At 39.3% G+C, this 16,707-nt stretch overlaps 1 protein-coding gene across 1 annotated transcript in view; it reads right to left on the bottom strand.

The window, feature by feature from the left end:
• Positions 1–16,707, bottom strand: part of LOC102813791 (Golgi pH regulator-like) — a 34,469-nt gene that overhangs the window by 10,229 nt on the left and 7,533 nt on the right. Inside the window, exons 5-9 of the mRNA XM_006861322.1 lie at positions 13,417–13,537; positions 9,658–9,738; positions 3,215–3,324; positions 2,285–2,373; positions 558–650 (exon numbers count right to left, since the gene is read on the bottom strand). Coding sequence (XP_006861384.1) covers positions 558–650; positions 2,285–2,373; positions 3,215–3,324; positions 9,658–9,738; positions 13,417–13,537 — 494 coding nt within the window. The remainder of the gene's footprint in view (positions 1–557; positions 651–2,284; positions 2,374–3,214; positions 3,325–9,657; positions 9,739–13,416; positions 13,538–16,707) is intronic.

Here is a 16,707-nt window from a genome sequence, read left to right as displayed (position 1 = left end):
TAGTCACTGAAATCCACTGATACCGGCAGATGACACAGGAATAAAGACAAATTGCTGCTGTTGTTGTTAAGGGCCGTTGAGTTGGTGCCAACTCATAGCGACACCATAAAGGGTTTTGGAGGAACAGCTGGTGGGTTTGAACCACCGGTTAGTAGTTCAGTGCTTATCCTATAGCACCACACTAGGCCTCTGAATTTTTAGGTAGCTAGGTTATTCAAAAGGTAAAGTAGTTTCTGCTCTCAGCTGCAGTGGGAGTTGAGGAGTTGAGTCATGTACTCATGGATGATACGGAAAGCAGAGTATAAAATCAGCTTTTACATTCATTTCATCCAGTTCACAGACTAAGACCTAATAAATGATTTCTGACAGAGGGAAAAGGCAACCTCCCTTTTCTAGGTCATCTGAAAGAGTAACGCTCAGATACATGAAAGGTCATATTACCTATTGACTCAATCGGATCTAGAATTTAGTTCGATGTATCAATAAACTCACTCTTCTATCTCTGGCAAGACTAGGAAAAATCATCCAAATGCTGACAGTCAGAAAAATACACTTACCATGAAAATTTTCCAAACACAGTAAATAGAGAAAAAGTAACCGAGAAAATTAAAGTATTTGCCCTTGAAAGTTTTGGAGTATTCTATTCTCTCCTGAGGGAAAACAAACACAAAACAGGGTTGGTTTCATCAAAATATAAATTTATATGCAGTGAAAATATTTCTGCCTCTTAAGACTCACTCTTTGGGCTGATATTGTGAGTCAAAAAACCCACTTATGCTAATTAAAACAATACCAAAAAAAATATTAAACAGTAGTAATAGTAATCAACATTTTTTTAAGGTTTCTTTAAGCCAGAAACTAGGATAAACACCTCATAGGCATTATCTACTTTTTAATAACCGTTACAAAATACGTTTTATTATCTTAATTTTATAGATGAGAAAACTGAGGGTTTGAGAGATTAAATCATGTGCCCACTGTCACACAGCTAACGAGCAGGGGATGTAGGCTTCCATCTATCTGACCCCAAAGTCTATGCTGCTAATCCTGCCTATACTGACACCTGTATGATGCTAACATCAAAAAATGTTAAATACTTCACAACCATAACCAGTACATTTGCATATTTAAATTATATTGAATTTTAGTGTAAACATAAGTTACTTTCATCAGTTTGGTTATTTCTTAATTTGGATTCTTTAAAATGGGGCTATACTAGGGGTGGGGAACTTTTTTTCTGCCAAGAGTCATTTGGGTATTTATAACCTGGTGTGGCACTGTGGGTTAATGTGCTGGACTGCAAAGTTGGTTTGAACTACAAGGTTGCTGGTTCAAGACCACCAGTCACTCCTTGGAAACCCTACATAGGGTTACTACGACTCAGAATCGATTCAACCAACACTTTAACAACAACATTCATGGGCCATAATTATCAACTTAAAAATGAGCCTGCTATATTTGGTCAAACATCTAATTAACTCACTCCTGTGATGCCTGGGAGTCCTGGTGTGGCACTGTGGGTTAATGAGACAGACTGCAAAGCTGTTTAAACTGCAAGGTAGGCAGTTCAAGCTTACCAGATGCTCCTCGAAAACCCTAAACAAGGGTCGCTATGGGTCGGAACCGACTTGACAGCATTTCACAACAACAACGTGATGCTTGAAACTGTGGCTGCCTTGGCAGGGCCAGACCAAATGATTTGCGGGCCTTATATGGCCAGTAGGCGGGACGTTCTCCACTGCTGGGCTAGACCATGGCAGTTGGGTGTCTATTGCTCTTATAATTATACAATTCCAAATCTGTTTGGGAATATAAAAAAGATTCAGAGGAGCCACCAGCTTGAATGAGTAGGCAATGGTGTGTGCCACCTATCTTTCTAGATGTTAAAAACCTCAACTCTCACTTTCTATTTTTAAGGGTGTTTCACTAAAGATTTTGTGAGTAGTTGAAGCAATGTCATAAAGTGTGCAAGCCTCCCAACCCTTATGCCTCCTGGCTGATATCGAGGATGAGCTAAACCCAATCTCTTAAATTGCTTGGACACTTGTTGTTGTTGTTAAGCGCTGTTGAGTCGGTTCCGACCCATAGTGACCCTGTATAGGGTTTCTAATGAGTGGCTGGTAAGCTTGACCCGCCGATCTTGCGGTTCAAACCTACTTTGTAGTCCAGTGCATTAACCCACAGCGCCACAGCAGGACTCCTAAGAGGCCATTAAAAAGCTGTTTAGTCTTGTTCATTCTCAACATGTTGGTAAAAATCACATTGCAGTTTCCTTGTTCTGTACCTTGGTACCATATAGATCAACTGTTTCCAGAAAGAGCTGTCTGCTTAGTTCTTCCAAAGCATCCACTTCTTGTTGAATGAGAGTAAGATCTGGCACAGATGGGCATCAAGGTTTAAATCACATGAACATTTCAAGAAATAGCCACGAAGAAAGCATATGTTTTTGTTTTCGCCTATAGAGGATCCCAGAGACTGCCTATATTTCCAATTCTTTTAATTCCACTTTTTCATGAACTTTCTGAAGCCCCCTCATACATCTTCTCATCCTCCAATGAAGCAAAATGGAATTTTATTTTTCTAAGCTGGGAAGTAAGCAGGAGTATGTCATTCCATGTGCAGTTTTGATCTAATAGCCTGGTGTCACATAGAGATTTGGTGACCCAATTTTGGAATCAGTTTAAATAATGTAACTAGTGGGGCCAAGAATAATCCATTAACCCAATCACTGTGATTTTTTTAAACCAAAAAGTCACTGCAGAAGCAGAGCTGATTGTTTAGAAAAGGGTCCTTACCATCCCATACACAAACTACCCACTTTAGGGAGCCATTATGCTTTTTTTCCAGAGTGGGCTAATGTAATAGTTTAGTGGAAAGAACGATGAAGATGAGATCATAGTTCGGGCCCTCACTTTGCCACAAACCACAGTGCCACAAACCTCTCTGGGACTATCTTCTCATCTGTAAAATGGAAAGATTGACTTTCCATTTTGGACCCCTTCAGATCAAAGCCCATGCTGTTATGATTGTAGGTGGGTGTGGGAAAGATGACTTTGTACAGAGAGCACAGTGCATTTCCTAAGACTCACCCTGGTCAGCTTAGACTCTGAGGCAGTCAGGTACCCTAAAAGTGCCTATCCCAATAATCTCCTTTTCTTCTGCCCATGGCCCAGAGTTGAGAAAAAGAATAATCAAGCAGAAGTATAAAGGATATTTTCACTTCCTGGAGCCGAAGAGGCAACACTCTTTATCATTCCCCAGAATCCTGATGGCTTGTTATGCACCTCCCCTTTCTGGAACATAGTTCTCCGTGCCATGGCCATCCTGAAACGAAAGAAAACATGAAGCCTCAGCAAGAAAACATGGGCCCTCACAGTCCAGTGTCATCTAGTTGCCATGGCCACAGCTGCCTTTCCAAAGTGCTCCGCTGTTTAGAGCTGGATGTTGACTTTGGTGCTCCATTTTCCCACAATTGACAACTGAGAGGAAACCACGCAGTCCCAGGGAAAACTGGGCCTAGGTGAAGGAGCACAGGGTTTGGAGTACAAATCTGAGGACGAGCACTGCTGCTGAGAAGCTGTGAGACTTCAGTTACACTGCACAGTTTTCATTTCCTCATCTCTGGGTGGTTGTGAAGATCAATGAGATGATAAATAAGAACTTGTGTTATCATCTACAAAGTATATATATATATACTAATAATTATTTTAATTCTCATTTGAGGACAAAATAAAAAACAATTTCTTATTTTTAAGCTATCACAACTAGCTAAAAAGAGCAGGTACATAGTAGGAACTCAATAAATGTTTCCTTCTTTACACCTTTTAAAAGCAAAACCACATAAACCTGGCCTCCTGACCTGTCACCCACTGTGACCAGTCCCATTACTACATAAATCAACAGGAACCAACCACTCTTCCCTCTTGTTCTTTCATTTATGTTCTAGCTCACCACATATGCATCAGGAACAGAGTCATTGTAAGGAAACTAAGATACTTAGTGTGTTAAAGATTATTTGCGGAATCCTGTTGGTGTAGTGAATTAAGCACTGGGCTGCAAACTGAAAGGTTGGAAGTCTGAACCTACCAGCTGTTCCATGGAGAAGATGAGGCAGTCTGTTTCCATAAAGATTTATAGGCTCAGAAACCCTAAAGGCAGTCCTGTTGTGACCTATAGGGTCGCTTTGATGCTACAGAATCAACGCTACAGCAGTGGGTAATGACTACTTGAAGAGTCTATTAAAGGACCTATATATAGATCTAAAATAAACCAAGGCAGATCAAATAAAATGGGAGAGCAGCACTACACATTTTAATGTACGCCTATTATTTCTAGTTTAAGATCAGGAAAGGCGTGTATCGGGGTTGCATCTCTGTACCATACTTATTTAATCTGTATGCTGAGCTAGTAATCTGAGAAGCTGTATTATATGAAGAACACGGTATCAGGGTCAGAGGAAGACTCATTTACTTTTAATATGAAGATGACACAACCTTACTTGCTAAAAGTGAAGGGGGCATGAAGTGCTTAGCGATCAAAGATTACTACAGCATTCAGTATGATTATACACACTGTAAAGAAAACAAAAATTCTTGTAAGTGGCCCAATAAGCAATACAATAAATGTAGAAAATATTAAAGTTGTCAAGGATTTCCTTTTATTTGGATTCACAATCAACATCCACAGAAACAGCAGTCAAGAGATTAAATGACATATTGCATTGGTCAAATCTGCTGCAAAAGACCTCTTTCACATGCTCAAAAGCAAAGATGTCACTTTGAGAAATTAGGTGTGCCTTAAGTGCCATGGACTGCCAAAAGAACCAACAGATCTGTTTTGGAAGAAGTGTAGCCAGAGTGCTCCTTGGAGGACAAGATGGCCAATTTTTGTCTCTCATACTTCGGACATATTGTCAGGAGGGACCAGTCACTGAAGAAGGATATCATGTTTGGTAACGTGGAGGGTCAGAGAAAAAAAGGAAGACCCCCAGCGAGATGGATTGGCCAAGTGGCAACATCAATGGACTCAAGCATGGCAACAACTGTTAGACTGGCCCAGGACTGGGTAGTGTGTTTCAATCTGTTGTATGAGTCAGTACTGACTTGACAACGAACAACAACAATTCAAGCCATGGCATTTTCAATAGTCTCATATGCATGTGAAAGCAGACAACAAATAAGGAAGATTGAAGAATTACGGTCTTTGAACTATGGTATTGGTGCAGAATACTGAGTATATCAGACTGACAGAAGGACGAACAAATCTATGGAGAAAGTACAGCTAAAATGTTCCTTAGAAGTGAGGACCGTGAGACTTTGTCTTATGTACTTTGGTTGTGTTATTGGGAGGGATAAGTCCCTGGAGAAGGATATAATAGTTGGTAAAGTTGTTGTTGTTAAGTGCCGTCGAGTCGTTTCTGACGCATAGTGACCCTGTATAGGGTTTCCAAGGAGCAGCTGGTGAGCTTGAACCACTGACTTTGCAGTTGAAAAGACTTTGCATTCTGATGCATTAGCCCATAGAGCCACACCAGGGCTCCACACTTGGTAAAGTGTTGTTGTTAGGTGCCATTGAGTTCGTGCTGACCCATAGTGACCTTATGCGCAGCAGAATGAAACACTGCCCGATCCTGGGCCAACCTCACCACTGTTGCCACGCTTGAGTCCATCGATGCTGCCACTTGGCCAATCCATCTCGCTGGGGGGTTTTCCTCTGACCCTCAAACTTTCCAAACATGATATCCTTCTCCAGCAACTGGTCCCTCCTGACAATACGTCTGAAGTATGAGAGACGAAGTTTGGCCATCTTGGCCTCCAAGGAGCACTCTGCCTGCACTTCTTCCAAAACGGATCTATTGGTTCTTTTGGCAGCCCATGGCACTTCCAATATTCTCCTCCAACACCATAACTCAAAAGCATCAATAAGAAGACCCTCATCAAGATGAAGTGACACAGTGGCTGTGACAATAACTGTGATGACAGTGCAAACTGGGCAGTGTTTCACTCGGTTGTACATGGCCACTATGCATTAGAACCAACTAAATGGCACCTAACAACATCACATCATTTCTAGTCCCCTTGGAGATCTGTTAACTCAGGGTGAATATTTTTGGGTGACATGAGACAAAGTGATGAGGAAGCAGTAGCATTGGTATTTATGCCTGGGACAATATAAAAGGTACCAATGGAGTCCTGGGGTGGTGCTATAGGATATAAGCACTGGACTGCTAACCACAAGGTTGGCAGTTCAAACCCACCAGTCACTCCTCAGAAGTCCTATGTAGGATAGCTACGAATTGGAACCGACTTGATGGCATTGAGCAACAACAATAATGGTACCAAATACTAAATGATACTTTTGCAGTCTAAACTCTTTAAACCACTGGCAAAAATGATATTAACATGAAAGAATGCTAAGAAAGTCATGTTGACTTAGCTATTTCCTTCTTAAAATGACCTCTGCCTGGATACTGAGTGAATGGAACATAGGTCTCAGTTTTAGCCCTTCCTCTTCTTTTAAATATGCATTTACTGTAACTTATGGAGATTCTGACTTGGCGCAAGCTAGTAACCTTTAGTTCTCTATTTGTACAGTTGCGAAAGCTGGAACAGGTTTATGAAGAAGAAAGGTTTTTTCCCACTCATTTAATGTTTATTTCAGTTTACTATGCTGGATTATAGAAGAGGCAGCTGGCAGAGAAGCTCATTTAAGGCTTTAGTTTCTGTGTCTACTATGTGACTGACTGTGCAGTGGCACTGGTTGAATATTCAAAGGTGACTGACACTACCATGCACGGCTCCAAAACAAGCAGAAAGGTGCACTAGCTAGCAGAAGTGAAAGCTGGCTCACACAGACATGCATGCTTTGTGTTCAACAGCCGGCTTTCACTTTTCATTTTATAACGCAATTCTAAACCAATTTTTCTCTTAATGAATAAGCTGCAGGTGAAAAAGAACTAGGCTGTTGTATGTATCAACAGCCCATTCTTTTATTGCTGAGTAGTGTTCCATGGCATGGATGTGCCATAATTTGTTTAACCCTTCACCCACTGACAATCTGGGTTGTTTCCAGCTTTTGGCTATAGCAAATTTTTGTGTATAGGTAAGTCTTTCTTTCTCTGGGAGAAATGACCAGGAGTACAGTTGTGTGGTCGCTACATGTTCAGTTTTTTAAACTAAAAAAGAAATTGCTAGTGCGTTGCAGAGTGGCTGTAACATTTTACATTTCCCCCAGCAGTGTATGAGGGTACAGTTTTATGCATCCTTATAGCATTTGGTGTTGTCACTAATGTTTATTTGTGCCATTCTTACATACATGTAGTGGCTTTCGTTATGCCTTTTCCCTACTGGCTAATAATGATGTGACTTGTACAGTGATTTCTAACCAAGGTATAGTTGCACAAAACACAATCTCAATCTTAAAATGGTGCTAGTATTGTTTGTGACTAAAGGTATTACTTTAGCCTACGTCATGGGGTGCCAAAACGTTGTTAAGTACCATCCAGCTGGTTCTGGTTAATAGTGATCCTGTATAGGGTTTCTGAGGAGCAGCTGGTGGGTTTGAACCGCTGGCCTTGTAGTTCGCAGCCCAGTGCCTATCCTACTGTGCCTCACCAAGATTACAAAACATAAGCTTTAATATGTAGATCAATAAAAAAAACAAGCGAAACAGAAAAACAAAATCTTTTCAACTTGAAAAAAGCTGAAAGGCTTTGATCACTATGCAGCAAGCTCACACTAAATGAGTTCGGGTTATGACAGTTTTTTCCAACTACTGTAAACCTCATTTTCTACTTAATGTTCCAAATGAGAAGATAGTGTACCTCATTTCTCCCCCCAGTTTTAGCAATCAATTTTTTTGCACATAACAGATGCTGTTTTTCTTACATAGCATCTCACTGTGGCCCTCTACTGTTAAATCAAAAGATGGTTTTCTAGTCACTATTTTTTTTTAGTTTTCTAGACAATATTTCTAGTCACTGGGTTCACTATTCCCCAGTGATCAGTATTAATAAATATTGTTGTTCTGTGTTGTGGTAAGTAGCAAGGTACCATCGAGTTGGAATCGACTCAAGCGTAATGGGTATATGAATACCAAGGGCCCCACTACTGTCATGTTACTGCCATGTTATCCTTCTAATGTGCCCTGTTGGTTCCACAGGCTAAAGCAATGTACTGATTAGAATTTGGTCAAGTTGGGAGGCTGATTCTTCTGAGGGCTACTCAAATTCATAAGACTGCTAACCACAAGGCTGGTGGTTCAAACGTACCAGCTGCTTCTGGGAAACCCTATACAGGATCACAATTGAATTGGAACAGACTTGAGGCACTTAACAACAACTGCAGGCCCACACACCATTAAGGATCCTGGATGCACAAGGTCTACAGGAGAATGAACTACCTGAGTGTAGATTAGAGCTAATTCCTAACCATGACTAGTGATTAAATGTCTTACATGAGCACACTTGACAGGGGTCATGACTTTACCTTTATCTATTCACCTGAACATTTTAATCTCTTTATATGAATAATTTTGCTTTTGTTGTTTATTTTTGCATTCATATATACTTATTTATATAAATGGACTACATAGAATGTCTGTAAACAAAATCTATGCAAGTAAGTTAATATATTCAAATACGTGTCTACCTCTAACAACCCTAGTAAAGTCTCATAGAAACAGCGACAATTAGTTGGTGAATCTGAGTCCCCTTTATCATGTTAATATCTAATATTGCCTCTTGCAGGAAGGCATCTCTGACTTGGTTATAGGTCTAACTATAAAAGTCTATTGAAGAAAAATGAAAATACATTGTGATATTCAAGGCTCACCAGCCGCTCCTCAGAAACCCTACACAGGGTCGCTATGAGTCAGAACCAACTCGACGGCACTTAACAACAACAGTTATTACATATAATAGACTAAGCTTCATGAAGGCAAGACTTAATTATCTTGCTTATCATTCTATCTCTAGAATCTAGTACACTGCCTAGCATAAACTGGGTTTTCTATAATTCCTAATGAATAAACAAATGAAACCAAAGCTTTAAAACAAACCAAGAATTCTCCTGGAGAGATTATGAAATTCAGAATTTTTCTTTAGCAATATATTATTTACTGTTCTAAGACTACATGTCTTAATTCACTATTATTATCACCCCTATTTTAGAAAGGAGGAAACCAACGCATAAAGAGATTAAGTAGTTAGCACAAGGTCACACTGTTGGTAGAACAGGGACTTACACGCCATCTGATTCCAGACTATGTGAAAGGCAGATATAGAGGTTGTTATGAAATGCCACTTTGAAAACATACATTTAATCAGAAGACCTGAAAGATTTCAGTTCCTAGAGAAAAGGAACTTTGAAAGGACCCATCAGACATGAAAAAATTTGTAAAGATGCAGGAGGATAAACTTTTATAACATTTAGTATACAGTGCTTTCAAATATTAGAAATTTAGAAAAATATCTAAATTCAGGAAATCAAGATGAATTTTAAAATCTTTCTTTCATGTAAGACTAGACGCTAAACCTTTGATGGTATTGTATAATAAAAATGAAAAAGATGTCATTCTCTGCCAGCACTAATTCAGTTAAATTTTCATACTGAGAAATTATTACAGGGTATAAGTCTTTAAAATGTGCTGTTATCTTACCTTTTCTTTTTACTTATGATCATATCCATAGTTTGGAGAAGTCGTCGTTCCAGGGCTAGAATATCTGTCTCAGTCACGTTCCTATAAAATGCACAAACTGTTAGTAATACCTTAGGATTCCACTGTTTAACACAATGCCAGGCATATGGAATAACACAAAAACCTCAATTGTTACCAAGCCACTCAACGGTTGGTCTTTTTTAGAGAGCTGTAACATGACTATATTGAAACCCACCAAGCACTTCTTAAAAACCTTGTAGAGGGTTGCTATGAGTAGGAACCGACTCAGAGCTGGATTGACAGGGCAGCGCTCTATGGCACCTAACAAGACTAGGACTATAAAACTGTAAAGTGCGTAAGATGGACTGGCACAGTGACAGCAGCAACGGGTTCAAGCCTAATGACTGTGAGGATGACAGAGGATTTGGGCAGCGTTTCATTCTGTTCGATGGCACCAAACAACATGACTATAAATTAGCTAACGTGCTTTTGCTTTCATTTATAGTTAATATTTCTGGGGTCTCAGGGCATCGGAAGGTACTTTGCTATCTTATGACTTTCGTAACTTTGATTCAGTGACATTTAGGATGTATGCTTAAGTGCACTTTTTTCTTCACTATTTTTTACTGTTGGTGGATGGGTGGGTATAAGTAAGGAGTGAGGGTGAGGGCTAGGACTATATTTAGGTCTCAGCTAGGCCTAGGACTTTGTTTAGTGTTAGTGTTATGGTTAGGACTAGGGCTACTGTTAGGGGTAGGGGCTGGGCTAGGAGTAAGACTTAGTCTAGGTTTTCGTGTTACAGTTAGGTTAATGTTTACTTACTTATTTTCTTGAAACCTCTCTTTTTGAAGTTCTGTAATACATTATCTCCTATTTTTACTTTATGGTTTGTTTTTTGTTGTTGTTCAATCTTGTAGGTCTGTTTTACTTTGAATATTTGTGTATCTGGGTTGAGTTTAGGTCAGATTATCATATATGTTAACCTCAGATTGTTGTCTACTTTTGTTGGTTTTCTGTTCAAAGATCTCCTGTTTGTAAGGTTGGTCTATTTAAATTACAAATTCTTTTAATTTCCATTTACCTGAAAATCACATTTTATGGGCAATTTTGCTGGGTATAGCTTCTTGGTTGGCAATTTTTTTCTTTTCAGAGTTTTATATGTATCATCCCATTGTCTTGCCTGCATGATCTGCTGAGAAACCAGAGCTTAGTCTTATTAGTTTTCCTTTGTAAGTAACCTTTTGTTTTTCCTGAGCTGCTCCCAGGATTTTTTTGTCTTTGGTTTTGAAAAGTTTGATTATAACATGTCTTGGTGTTTTTCTTTTGAGGTCTATTCTGTTTGGAGTTCATTCAACTTCTTGAATGGCTACCATCCTGTTTTTCATGATGCTAGGAAAGTTTTATTCTAACAACTCTGGTTTTTATGTCTCTTCCTGTTCTAGAATTCCAAGCACATGAAAGTTATTTCTCTTGATTACTGTTGTTAAGTGTCGTCAAGTCTGTTTCAAACCATAGTGACCCTGTACAGGGTTTCCGAGGAACAGCTGATGAGCTTGAACCACTGACCTTGCAGTTCAAATAGCTTTGCAGTCCAGTGCATTAATGCACAACGCCATACCAGGACTCCTATTCCTCTTGCTGGTGTCCCACATAAATCTTAGGCTTTCTTCATTTTTTTTTGTTTTTTTATCTGATCGTTCTTTAGTTGTTACGTGCCTTCAAGTTTGTTCTGACTCATAGTGACCCTGTACAGGGTTTCCAAAGAGTAACTGGTACGTTTGAACTGCCAACCTTAGGGTTAGCAGTCTAGTGCTTATCTTATAGTGCCACACCAGTTCCTTTAGCAGATGAATATTGAGAGATTTGTCTTTAAGGTCAAGAATCTGGGCTTCCACTAATTTAATTCTACTTCTTTGCTCTTTTAGTGTATTATCTATTTCAGGTCTTAGTATTAATCTTACGGCTTTATAATTGTCATTTTTATATAGTTCTTGTTTTCTCATTTACTTTGTCAGTTTGTTTCCTAAAAACTCCCATAGTTTTGTCGTTTTTTTCTTGATTTTATCTGAAATTTTCTTGATCATTCTCGCAATCTGTTAAAGGTGTCGAAATAGTGTTTTTTTTACAATTCCTTATCACGTAATTCTGATACCATTTCTAGTACTGTATTTTCTGACTCTGTACCTTGGTCACTTGTTTGAGGCACTCTTGTCTTGTTTGTTCCTGTAAGCTGAAACTGTCTATTCTGAGACATTGTGGTGTTGTATTTATATTTAATTGATGATTATATATTGGTGTGTTTCAGGTACTCACCCATCTCCTAGAGTATGTGGTAGAAACTGGAAATGTGAATGTGGTTAGGGTTAGGGTTAGTCACGTACCTCAAGAAGCAGGGGTATTATGCCAGGTTCTCTCTCACTGCTCCTGCTCAGCACTTCTTTAGGAAGGTTGAGTCTAATCACATACACTAAATTTGAGGCTTCACAAGAGGGGTGCCACTGGCCGCTGGGTTGGTGAGGGTGGGGACTGGCCACACCACTATCAGGAGGGCATGAGAACAAGGGATAACTGAATGCCCTTGTCACCAACCTCCAGCTGTGTCCTGTGTCTGCAGACTGCTGTATCAACACCTGCTCTCTAGAGCCCAAGACGTTCACGCCACTCCAGGCCAGCTGACAGCCCACCTGTTTTTATTGTCTCTTACAGCTTGTTTACCTTCCTATTCTAGTTGGCACTCAGTCCACCTCTAAAGTATTCTCTGAAGTTCAAGGTTCCAGGATCACCATCTGCATGTTTCACTCAGTCTCTCCATGTCATTGCTGTTAGCGGGTCAGCTCAGTGTTATCTGCCTACTCTGCCATCTTACCCTGCAAGTCTCACTATTTTTTTATGATAAAAATATATACATAACAAAACATCTGACCGTTCAACAATTTTAGATTATTCCGCAACATCCATTATATTCTTCATGTTGTTTTAAGTACATGCTTAACTTCTTTGTTATTATTGTTCTGAAACAAAGCATAACACATGTATCTAGTTCTACAAAATATTTGCTGTTGTTAAGTGCCACTGAGTTGGTTCCAACCCAATTCAAAGTAACCCTGTATAGGGTTTCTGAGTAGGCACAGAAAGTCTCATCTTTCTCCTGCAGAGCAGCTGGTGGGTTCAAACTGCCAATCTGGTGGTTTCCAACCCAGTGTTTATCCTACAGAACCACTGTATTTCCTCTAACGGAATATAGCTGCTAGAAATCCACTATTACCTTACTTATTTATTTTTACCACTTTTCTATCATTCGTTTTATTTTTCAAAAATTGTATAGAGTAACAATCCAATCAATATTTATTCTCCTATTATTCTATATTACCCTAGAATAATAATCTCCTATAATTCTACTTTTGGAAGGAATTGATTGGCTAAAGTTGGGATTAATACACATTATTGTCTACTAGAAATGTGACTTTAAGAGTGCGCGTGTGTGTGTGTTTGGATTGGGAATTTGGACTGAAGTTTGACATTTAAGAAATAAATGAGAAAAAAAAAAAAGCAATAAACAAATATAGGACAAATGACAAAGGGAAACCAATATAAGTGATAAGAATCATTTAGGATAATTCCCAGGTCAGTGTTCAGAGGGATAGAGGAAGAAAATAATAAAAATGCCATAGATCTAATATTTAAATATTAATGATGCTAGGTATGATAATGGTACATGTACTCTAGATGGAATGGAAAAAAAGACGACAATCTCATTACCTGAGGAAGTAGGACATGTAAGTGTATGGGCAGTTGACAGCACCAAATCCAGAAAGAAGAGCCATCAGAGTCACTCCTATCACACCTACTCGGCTGATGAGCTGTTCTATGGACAAGATCCCTAAAAAACATCCAGGTTTATTAATGTTGAGTAATACAGACAAGCTGGTTTTCATCTGTACTGCAAAGGGAAACAACACTGAGAAAATCAACATTATATAAAACTAACTCAAACAATACTAATCTGCAATATGGATATGTAAATGATACAATCTTGCTTTTGGAAAGGGAAGAGGACTTAAAATACTTACTGATCATGATGAAACACCATACCCTTGGGTATGGGTTGCACCTCAATGTAAACAAAACAAAAATTCTCACAGGACCAATAAATAACATCCTTATAAATGGAGAAAAGATTGAAGTTGTCAAGGGCTTCATTTTGCTCTTATCAATTATCAACAATCATGAAAGCATCAATCAAGAAATCAAATGATGTACTACATTAGGCAAATCTGCTGCAAAAGACCTCTTTAAAGTGTTGAGGAGCAAACATGTCAGTTTGAGGACTACGGTGCGCCTGACCCAAATACTGGTATTTTCAATAACCTCATATGCATATGACAGTTGCACAATGAATAAGGAAGACCACAGATGGATTGGCCAAGTGGCAGCAACAATGGACTCAAGCGTGGCAACAGTAGTGAGGTTGGCCCAGGATTCAGCAGTGTTTCGTTGTCAACTGGAGGAAGACTTACTAACAACCTGCGATATGCAGATGATACAACCTTGCTTGCTGAAAGTAAAGAGGGCTTAAAACATTTACTGATGAAGATCAGAGAACACAGCCTTTGGTATGGATTACATCTCAATGTAAAGAAAACAAAAATCCTTACCACTGGACCAATATACATTTTTATCAATGGAGATAAGACTGAAGTTGTGAAGGACTTCATCCTTCTTGGATCAACTCTGAAAACTCAAGGAAGCAGCAGTCAAGAGATCAAATGACGCATTGCATTAGGCAAATCTGCTGCACAAGACCTTTTTAAAGTGTTGAAGAGCAAAGATGTCAGCTTGAGGACTAAGGTGTGCCTGACCCACGCCATGGTATTTTCAATAACCTCATATGCATGCGAAAGCTGGACAGTGAATAAGGAATACCGGAAAAGAAATGATGCTTTTGAGTTATGGTGTTGGAGGAGAATACTGAAAGTGTCATGGGCTGCCAAAAGAGCCAATAGATCCATTTTAGAAAAAGAGCAGCCAGAGTGCTCCTTGGAGGCCAAGATGGCCAAACTTTGTCTCTCATACTTCAGACATATTGTCAGGAGGAAGCAGTCATTAGAGAAGGATATCATGTTTGGTAAGGTGGAGGATCAGAGAAAAAGAGGAAGACCCCCAATGAGATGGATTGGCCAAGTGGCAGCATCGATGGACTCAAAAGCGTGGCCAACAGTAGTGAGTTTGGTTCAGGATCGGGCAGTGTTTCGTTCTGCTGTGCACAAGGTCGCTATGAGTTGGTACCGACTTGACGGCACCTAACAACAACATTGAAAATCAACTCAGTAGTTAAACTAAATACTGCCATTGATGTATTGGGGATAAATGTGAGAAAGCAATGTTTAATAACTCAGGGAGGTTAGAATCCAGAAAAACTGACTTTTAATTTGTTTCTACTTTCTATTTTCCAAAATATAATCAACTTCAGCTATGGCTAAACAGCAGAGTTGTCACTGAGGTATTCTGTCAGCTTTAAAATAGTCAAATACCTGTCTTCCCTGTGCCCACGCCTGAGCTGCCTGAAACTATCAAAGTTCATTATGATATTGTTGCTATTATAGATTTAGCTTCTAGTCTTAGCAGAGATCACAATGTTGTTGTTGTTAAGTGCTGTCCAGTTGGTTCCAAATCAAGATGGCGTCTGTCCAGTGCTAGGATTTTTATACTTGTGCTTTTATTCTGATTTCTCTTCCATTTACTCCAGAATCATGCATCTTCACCTGTTCTCACTTTTTTGTATCTTCCAATCTTTCCTTCTCTTCTTGTTTACTCCTTCAGTTTCAATATTTCTTAAGAAAAAGTCTGTCCTTAGGCTTTCAGTGTATCTCTGGTTAGCCATCCTTTTCTATTAACCTGTGCACCGACAGACTTATTGAAAGAAGTTTACACTTAACTGCCACCTCTACCGTAATTACCTCCCATTCACTCAACTGGCTGCAATCCAGCTTTTATCTTACTCTACTACACTGAATGAAATGGCTTTCAGTAATAATAGTAATGACAATATAATGTTGTTGTTAGGTGCTATTGAGTCAATTCCAACTCATAGAGACCTTACATACAACAGAATGAAACACTGCCCAGTCCTGTGCCATCCCCACAATTGTTGTGAAGCTTGAGGCCATTGCTGCTGCCACTGTGCCAATTCATCTCATTAGGGGTCTTCCTCTTTTTCACCTACCTTTTACTTCACCTACTATGATATCCTTCTCCAGGGACTGGTCCCTTGTGATATGTCTGAGAAGTATGAGAGACGAAGTCTCGCCATTCTGGCTCTCAAGGAGCATTCTGGTTGTACTTTTTCCAACACAGATTTGTTTCTTCTTCTAGCAGTCCATGGTACTTTTAATTTTTTTCTCCAACACCGTAACTCAAACGCATCAATTCTTCTCTGGTCTTCCTTACTTCCTGTCCAGATTTCCCATGCATGTGGAACTACTGAAAAAACCATGGCTTGGGTCAGCGCACTTTAGTCCTCTAACTGACATCTTTGCCTAATGCAGTATGTCATTTGTTTTTTTGACGGCTGCTTCTATGTGTGTTGGTTGATGGTGGATTCAAGCAAAATGAAGTCTTTGACAACGTCAATCTTTTCTCCATTTATCATGATGTTATTTATTGCTCCAGAGGTATAAGAATTTTTGTTTTCATTACATTGAGGTGCAATCAATACCCAAGGCTGTGGTCTTTGATCTCCATCAGTAAGTATTTTAAGATCTCTTAGTACCTTCAATCCTGATACCATGTTCTTCCTCATATAATCTAGCTTCTTGAATTATTTGCTCAGCATACAGATTGAATAAGTACCGTGGAAGAATACAAACCTGGTGCACACCTTTCCCAATTTTAAACCATTCAGTATCTATTAAATGTGCTGGAACCCTCATACTTTGTGGTTCATAACTAGTCATGATCCACACAGTTGAAAGCCTTGCATAGTCAGTAAATGGTACCCAATAGCAACATTATGTTGTTAAGTGCCCTTGAGTCTGTTCTGACTCATAGCAA

The sequence above is a fragment of the Chrysochloris asiatica genome, unplaced genomic scaffold (assembly GCF_000296735.1).
Source record: "Chrysochloris asiatica unplaced genomic scaffold, ChrAsi1.0 scaffold00042, whole genome shotgun sequence".
NCBI classification, from domain to species: Eukaryota; Metazoa; Chordata; class Mammalia; order Afrosoricida; family Chrysochloridae; genus Chrysochloris; species Chrysochloris asiatica.
Note: the sequence above shows the minus strand (reverse complement) of the source record. Positions and strands in the feature narration are given on the sequence as shown.